The 8,523-nt window shown below is 33.6% G+C and overlaps 1 protein-coding gene across 1 annotated transcript in view; it reads left to right on the top strand.

The window, feature by feature from the left end:
- The first annotated feature begins 462 nt into the window (after positions 1-462).
- ORC5 (origin recognition complex, subunit 5) overlaps positions 463-8,523 on the top strand; it is a 67,809-nt gene continuing 59,748 nt past the window's right edge. Inside the window, exons 1-3 of the mRNA XM_009707561.1 lie at positions 463-650; positions 2,258-2,350; positions 5,239-5,436. Of these exons, the coding sequence (XP_009705863.1) occupies positions 540-650; positions 2,258-2,350; positions 5,239-5,436 (402 nt within the window). The 5' untranslated portion in view covers positions 463-539. The remainder of the gene's footprint in view (positions 651-2,257; positions 2,351-5,238; positions 5,437-8,523) is intronic.

Below are 8,523 nucleotides of genomic sequence, written 5' to 3'. Positions count from 1 at the left end.
TTAACATCTGAAGAGTTACTATTTTGTCATCTTATCTTTCCTTATGCCCTACCTCTTCTCTGTTACTTGTGAATCCTAGTTTATTGGCTGTCCAAGGAGGTGATGATCTGTGACTAATCTACTTTCCTCATTTTATTCCCTTGCTGCTTTTTAAATGTATATAAAACCAGAACTAAATAAGTATTTCTCCAGTTAACTAAACTGTGACAATTCTTTGTTATATTGATTTGCTCATACCCTGTATGCCTTTCCCTTTTTATTTGATTTTTGGATTCTGTCTGGTGTGAGAATGTCTATAATGCCTTACATAGTAAAGTTTGATTTTAATGAAGTCTTTTAAGTCTATCATAATTATACAATTATCCTGAGTGCTAGAATGTCTGTTTAGATTTTATGTCAATTCCTGTTCATTTTCCTCCTTTATGTATATGACAGAAAATGATAATTAATACATTTTATTTTCCAGATCAATTTATTTCTTGTCTCTGCACCTTAAATGGGACATGCATGTTTGAGTGACTAACTACAGGAACATCAAAATGCCTAATCTCGAACATCCGGCATACCCAGCAGCTACACTGCTTCACTTGGAAAGTTTGGTGCCTTGTCGAGAATCCCAAGTGTCCATGTTGCTGTCAATATTCGGAGAGGTAGTGCTTTTTATATTGTACATTTGAATGGAACAAAAACATTTTGCTGTCTCCGAGGGGAGAGCAGAAATGTAGGGGCATTTTTGTGATGTCATTATGAACATACTTTGGTTGTCTCTTTGTTGGGGTGTTTTTTGGTTTGGTTTGGTTTTTTTTTTGTTACCCATCTTTAACATTAGCATTTGGCAGATAGATTCTAGTAGGTTTGAAGGTTGAAAGTTGTTTGCAGCTGGAAGGACCCCAGCAAATTTACAGCTATTTGTACCTTGCTGTCTCTGAAGCCTGATTTCTCCATGACTTTGTTCCATCTTTACCAGTTAGTACCAGGAAGTATGTCTGTTTTCTTCCCTGGTCTAAAGTTCTAGGTTTTTTTTTTTTTGTTTTTTTTTTTTCAGTGACAGTGTAGAAATTCTGTTTGGTTTTGACCTGTTAATCTAATATTTGTGTGCCTGAACTCTAAGTACGTGAGATTGGTCTGATGCTTTATAGTTCTGTTGCTGGCCATAAGGTTTGGAAATCCCTGGCTTGTTAATTGATTCTGTTACTGCTTAGCAAAGCTGTGGTAAAAAGTAATGGAGATTTTTGTCTGCAAACTTAAAAGCCGTTGATATATCCATTTATATTCAGTTAACAAAATGGAAATTAGTATCTGTTTCTGGTTCTGCTTTTAATTATAGATAATAATAATTACATCAAATTACAGCATTTAAGTTTTATTGCCACCATGCTTGTAATAAATACATAAGTCTTAAAAAAATAGATACTTAAATTCTTATTAAATATGCAGGTTACAGTATCTACATATCTTGCACAAGAGTGCCTTCATCTTGGATTAATTGAATATCATTGTTTTTCATGAAAAATGTTTGTCATATTTATTTTTGTATTCATTTTTAAGTCAGTATACAAGATTCTTCGAAATGAGAAAAACACAAAAATAAATACCTGTTCAGAATGAAATAGAAAGAACAAGTTAATTATTCTCCTTGCATCTTAAAAAAAAAACAAACCTCCATGAAATATACAACATCAGTACCATTAAATAAATAGAGATATTATATGAAATATTGCCTTGTCAGGGAAATGCGAGCTCCTTTACCATCCCCTCCACCAAACCATTTATTCTTTTCTGTTTGGTGCTAATGGAAAGAAAAGCAGCTTGTAGCGTTTGCAGAGTTTAGGACAACGTAAAACTTGCAATATTTGCTTGCCAAGATTTTGTTTCAGTTAGTTAACTAATTTGAATTAGGAACCCACTGCTTTTCTGTCTTGGTGTGTGTGTTTGTTGTTTGTTTGTTTAGAGTTTTTTTGTTTGGTTTGTTTTTCCCATGAAAAATGTATCCTCGTGTTACAACAGTTTCACTGGTAGCTTTATGTGATACTTGATTCTTGGGTCTTATCCTTGCAGCATTTCAGTGAAGATGAAACATAAAACTTGATCACGTTGATTCCATAATAATTGGCATGTTTTATATTTAATACCTCAATTTAAAAGATAACTTTTCTTTTGGAGGGGAATTCCATTGGTAAGTATTTTATCTGTGGAGTGAAGAAGAAGGACAACTGAAACAGCAACAACTTTTGTATTTTTTTTTTTTCCCCCCTAGCGTCAGCAGTTTAGTTTTCCATCCATCTTTATTTACGGACATACATCTAGTGGAAAGACTTATGTGATGCAAACTCTTCTAAACACCTTACAGGTAAGAATATTCACAATGGATATTGAATTTAGAATTTATTTGTAACAGATGATCCCTCAAACTAGCTTCTACTTTCTCAAAATGGTTTGTTTCCTTAGCCATTTCTACTTTCTTGATTCTTCTCCTCCACTTACTGCGTGATGAATGCATTGCTCTTCTCACAAGTGCACTTAGGATAAATTAAAGTTGTATATGTGGAGAAATAATATAAATCATAATAAATTTTCTAAGAAAGTTTAAAAAAAATTGCTGAATGAATCAGCTCTAAATGGGAAAAGTGTACTGGTAGCCCTTTTAGTATGTTTTCAGAACCTGTTTGAAAATATGAATTTTGTGCACTTTAATTTATTCTAGGTGCTCCAGAAATGGTTTGATATGCTTCATAAGTTAAAAACCCTAAGAAACTGGATGCATTCACAGTATCTGATGTAATAAATTCAATTCTCCAGGTGTACTTATGCTTGCTAAGCTTGGCAATGCCAGATCTTCTGCTGGTGGAATGGATCTTACTCTGCCATGCCAGTATAGTTGCTGTTTCCTCCTATATGAGCATCACTTTCAAAAATGTTAGGACTGGATGTTCTTTCTCAGCTTCACCATCTAACATAAACGTCCTTTGGATTCCTGCTCTTAGAAAACAGTGTGGGAGTAAGAAAGAAGTAGGTCAAGGAAGACTGATAAGACATATTGTTGGACTATGTGAAGTGGAAACTACTGAGAATCCATTGTACAGTTTTGAATTTGGAGCCTTACATTCCTAGGAAGCTGGGACTGCAAACTCTCTTCCCCTCAATTGTTAAGGAAGAAAACTACTTTAATGCTGTCCACTGGGGCATGAGTTATATCCTTGATGATTAATACTGGAGTTGCTGTATGATGCTAACCTGAAGTAGAAACTTTGTCATGAACAGACTTATTTCAGTTGCAAGGGCTGCAGGCAGAGAAATCTACTGTTCAAACATCATGTGAGACTCTGAACTACATAGAAGTGGTGGGTCATTGTGGCTGAATGGATGTTTCTTACAAAAATAGTTATCTTGAGGAATGTTGTAGAGAGATATGGCCTCAAGTCCATTTCAATCCCTCTCTGGTCAGTGCTGGCAAAAGACTTTTAAGCACTAGGTTCTTGCCACTTTTATGGCCCTTCTTTTTCTGTTAGCACATGTGTATATTTGTGCTAGTTTTATTCCATGTTCCTGTTTTTCCCAAAACGTGTTTTAAATTCCTCCTAAGTTGAAGGGTGTCATCACAGAAATTTTCATCTAAACCTGTTAATGCCTCTGTTTTTGACAGTTGTGAACTTCAGGGATTTAAATCCAATGACAGGTGCCTACTTCATGCCTAAACCATAGATTTCCACTTGTGTGTTCTCATAGGCCTGATATTTTCAGCTTGTCCAGAGTGCACTTATGACAGATCTACAGGACTGGGATTTATGCAAAAATCCCCTTCATTAAAAATTCTGCAGAGGGAGAGAAGTGGAAGACAGTGGTCATGATCCTCTTTTATGCAGTAGCCTTTTGTGCAATGCTCCTAACACTGCTACCCACTTGCTGCATATCCAGCGATGTGGCCAGACCCTGGAAAGGAATAGGATTTAAGCTGTAACTGTTTCTACAGAATTTCTTGTTGCCAAGTATAGGTGTCCCTACATCATGTGATGGTGTGAATCACATCTGATGCACCCATCTTTCCTTCTGCTATGGAGGTGCAGCACTTTGAATAGGTGCTTTTGAAGATGTAGCCCCTTTCTTTTAATAGTGTTCAAAATTGTAAGAAAGCTTATTATTGCATGGTGTTTGAGTGGATTACCAGCATATACCCACGCTTTCCCACATCTGCTGAATCATATGCCATATATTGTATATTAAGTAGACAGACTGGAATGAAGTACTTAGATTTTGTTTTGGTTTGTTATAGACACACACATTCCTGTATCAGAAGTTTAATTTTGCAAGTAATGCAAATGTATTTTTGTATCCCAGTGTATATATGTATCCCAATGACAAATGTTTTCCAGAGGTTTTAATGTTCAGTGTGAAAAAGAGCATATACCTTACCAGAGAGTATGGTGCTATGCAAATAATCTGTTTCTTAGAGTTTCTAGAAAATTACCTTTTTTGTCTTATGCAAGTTTGAATACTGGTACTATTTTGTAGTCTATAGTGTCTTCTAATTATAGAGAAAGGAACCTAACTTTTCAATAGTACTAAATTGGTACTTGAAAGTATGTTTAATGGATTGCCATAAAGGGTATCTCATAAGCTGCTTTTTTCAGGTGCTCTTTGCTCTGAAAAGATCTGGTTTTCTAAAAATGTTTTGCACAAGCAGTCTGATTACACGTGTCTTATATAGAAGCTTACACTTTATCATTTGTATGCAGTGAATGCGAAAAACATTCAGAGTAATTTTGGGGAGTGTGCTCCTAGATTGCTTGCTTTGTAATATAAGTTTGAGAAGTTCATGTTATCTGAACACTGTAACTGGTAATGGACTATTTTACAATGCTGTAATGTGTCACAATTGTCTAACATTTCTTTGAACTAAATACTATTTGGCTTTCTTTTTATGTATTACGCACAGTTCTTAAACATAGACGTTTTAAACTTAGAACTGAACACTGTTTCAGTTTTTAAATGTAATTAGAAGATAGACTGTGTGTTTCATATGAGGATTCATCAGCTCTGTCTTCACTTTGTGATATATAATATTTTGACTAGGTACATAAGTAATCATTCTTTTTTGGCAAGGTTTTTTGGTTTGTGCTCTATAGTCTGTTGGCAGGGTGTGGTTTCTTTCATTGTCTCATCTGAAAGAGAAAACTAATTCTGGAGGATTTACACTGAAAAATCCAAATAAAGTTTTATCTTTTTTTTTATCCTCTTCAGCTTCCTCATGTATTTGTGAACTGTGTGGAATACTTTACTTCACGACTTCTTTTAGAAGAAATTCTTATCCGGTTGCAAAACTGTTCTTCTGAGACAGAACAGACTTCTCACGTGCCTTGTGATACTTTCAATGACTTTGTACGTCTGTTTAAACAAGCTGTTGCGAGTCAAGAGCTTCAAGATCAAACAGTATACATTGTAAGTAGTTTAATTTTAATGTTCCAGTTTCATTTCTGTTAAGACGGTGTGAGTAATTGTTATTGATAATTTGTATGTGAAATGTGTGCATTATGGAGCAGTTTTCACAAAATTTCTGTGTGGACCTCATTCAGAATCTGTTGATAGTGGTTAGATTCTTTCTGCTGCTTTACTGCCTTTAGATGAGGTTCTGTATTTTTCCTGGTTTTAGAACTTTTTCTACACAAAAACTGTATAGCATAACTAATAATGAACATAAATTATATTGCATATTTAAATTGAATATATAATAGTATTACAAAATTTTTAAATATAGAAAGCCTGTATTTGTTTTATAAATACTAAGTCATCCTTATGTGTTTCCTTGTGGAAACATTGCAAATGAGAAAGCAAAGGTGGGAGGCAGGGCAGAAACGAATTATGGAGCATGCAAATGACAAGAATTTGATGGTTAGAATAGGTTCAAGTTAGAAGTTGTATTAAGGAACTAAAATGCATAATTTCCTCTTTAAAAGTACTGTTGAGATCTTAAATCTTCAACTACACTTGTGGCCCTCAAACACAAGAACTGTGGTTTTAAAATTAAGATGGAAAATAAGACTACAATGAAAAATTTGATGATATACTCAAATGGAATAAACAGACAGACCACAGGAAGAATAATCAGAATGTAGATTACAGGAACGATTGAATTAGTGTGGTGGTAGAATGCTAGGATTTGTTTGGGTTTTTTTTTTCCTGTGATAATCTTAATTACATAAAGGACTAAAAATTTGCAGACATCTGTAACATTATTGTGCTGAGAGATAAACATAGAAACAAATTTCAGGCATACAAGAGTTCTGAAGAAAGGACATAGACTCCTCAAAACTTGTTTTTTTTCCCTAGCTCTCACTTGGTTGAACAAAATCTATTATGTTAAAAATACGAACACCATAGTATTAGTGATATGTAACTGTATATATGTTTGTGGACCTGCAAAAGACATGGACTGAAGTTTTAGCCCAGCAGTAGGAGTTAATGTTTTTTTTAGAAGACGTGAAATTGATTATTTAAGAAAACATGCAAGTGATTCAAGAGTTAAAGCTTAGTGACCCTGGGTGATCACTGCATGTTTTTTACAGCAATCAACAGGCATACTGCTTTGGTTTCATTGCAGTCAAACAAAAAGTTCATAATTACACTCAACATTCTTTATTCTGTTTCACAGGTTATAGTTAAATAAATTTTATTTCCATTTAAAAATACTTAAATACTGAATTAAATAACTTCATATTATGTTTACTGGAAGCAGTACTATCTCATGGTTTCCTACCGCTCATGAGGTTAATAAATTTGACGTATTTAAAAATTGAATGAAGAAAAAATGCACCAGTACTTACAACAGATAAGAAATTATACATAGATAATTTATTCTAATTTACTGTCACAAAAGTGGTATTGCCATAAGAACAAAATTAAACACTAAAATAACCTTTAGGGAATGTCATAAAATATGTAGTAGAATTTTACTTTCAGACTAAGGTTTGAAGTAAAAAAATGTTGTACGTCAGTAAAGAATGCATAACGTGTTATATGAAAATTAGTATCACTCAGAAAATTAGAAAGTTCTTGAACAATGGTTATAGAAAGCAAACCATTAAATACCTAGAAAGGTTCAATTGTATCATGTAAATAGTTGCTGAATCAGAAGAATTAAGTATTAAATTAGTATTTCAGTTCCGTTCTGCATGGAAACAGACAGGAATGGGGAAATCAGTTCATGTATATTAACCTGCGTCATCTGAATTTATTGTAGGGTGGTTTAAATTGAGACTGATGGAAGACCAGCGTGCTGGTAACATAAACTGGCAATGCTAATTTATTCTATTTCATTTCTGTAGCAAATAATGTAATATTTCAGCCCAGTTAACTTGGAGCAAATTAAGATAAATGTTTACTTTCAAGCAAAGGATTCTAAATGGTTCTCTTAACCCAAGCATGGATGCTGAATGCTTGCGATTACTTACGGAAAATGAATTTGTTGATTTTAACTACCTGAAAAATTGGAGCAGATATAACTTGTAGTTATTCAGTAGTTGCATGTCACTGGGTCCAATAAGTAGTATTTTATTAGTAAAAATATGTAGTCTCTATTTGGTCAGTAACATAAAGCAATCTTCATTCCTGAAGTAATTTATTACGTGAACCAAATGCAGAGGTCAATATATAATCATATGTTGTATTGTAGTTTTAAATAAATTCCCAAGAAGTGTGAACTTTTATTGCAGAGATACTGCTCTTTCAGGTGTTTTCCTGTATGGTGTGATTTTGAAATACTGTTTTCATAAAATGTTTCTTGAATGTCCACGTAAAATTCTTTTTCTTACTGTGGGCAACAGAAATGATAGATGTCTTAATATTTTGGTGTGGGAAGGAAATGTCAAAGGATAGAAAAATACAATTTTGTAGGCACCCATAGTTTCTCTTTCAACAGCAGTAAATCAAAAGAAGTAATGAACTTCAGAATTTAGATTTATATTGTGAGTAGTAAATAAAACACAAAAGAAATGTGTTTTTGTTTTCTTTTTTCATTCCTGTCAAGGTTTTAAGTGTACTGGGGATACAAATTTTTTTTGCCAAAGGATAACCATGCGTGCTCCTATTTTTTTTTTTCTTTAGGCTCCAAAATGTTAGTTGTTTAGATAAAGTGTTCCCTGTTTAAGCTGTACATGTGCTACATATCTGTTATTGCTATGTGAGGTTTGCATACAATACAATAAATACTGTAAATTTTGAGGCTGCAAACTATGGCAAGAAAAGTTTATCTCAAAATTCAGTTGTGTGAACTCCAGATGATAGCTAACTTTTTGAAAATATCAGCTCTTACTTGTTTCTGAAAAATAGTTTCATAGTGGGAAGAGATAGCTCTTCTGCAGTAAGCATGTTGATATAGTGCTGCAGTACTACACATAATTTTTAAATATAAGAATAATTTTGGACAAAAATTGAGGTTTCAATGGTTATTAATGATATCATGTCTTTGTCAGTGATATTCGTGACTGATATATTTCAATTCTTACTGCCATAATGCACGAGAACGTTGCT

This window comes from Cariama cristata, unplaced genomic scaffold (genome assembly GCF_000690535.1).
Source record: "Cariama cristata isolate BGI_N322 unplaced genomic scaffold, ASM69053v1 scaffold16939, whole genome shotgun sequence".
NCBI classification, from domain to species: domain Eukaryota; kingdom Metazoa; phylum Chordata; class Aves; order Cariamiformes; family Cariamidae; genus Cariama; species Cariama cristata.
The sequence above is the reverse complement of the archived record's forward strand: the minus strand, read 5'-3'. Positions and strand labels throughout refer to the sequence as shown.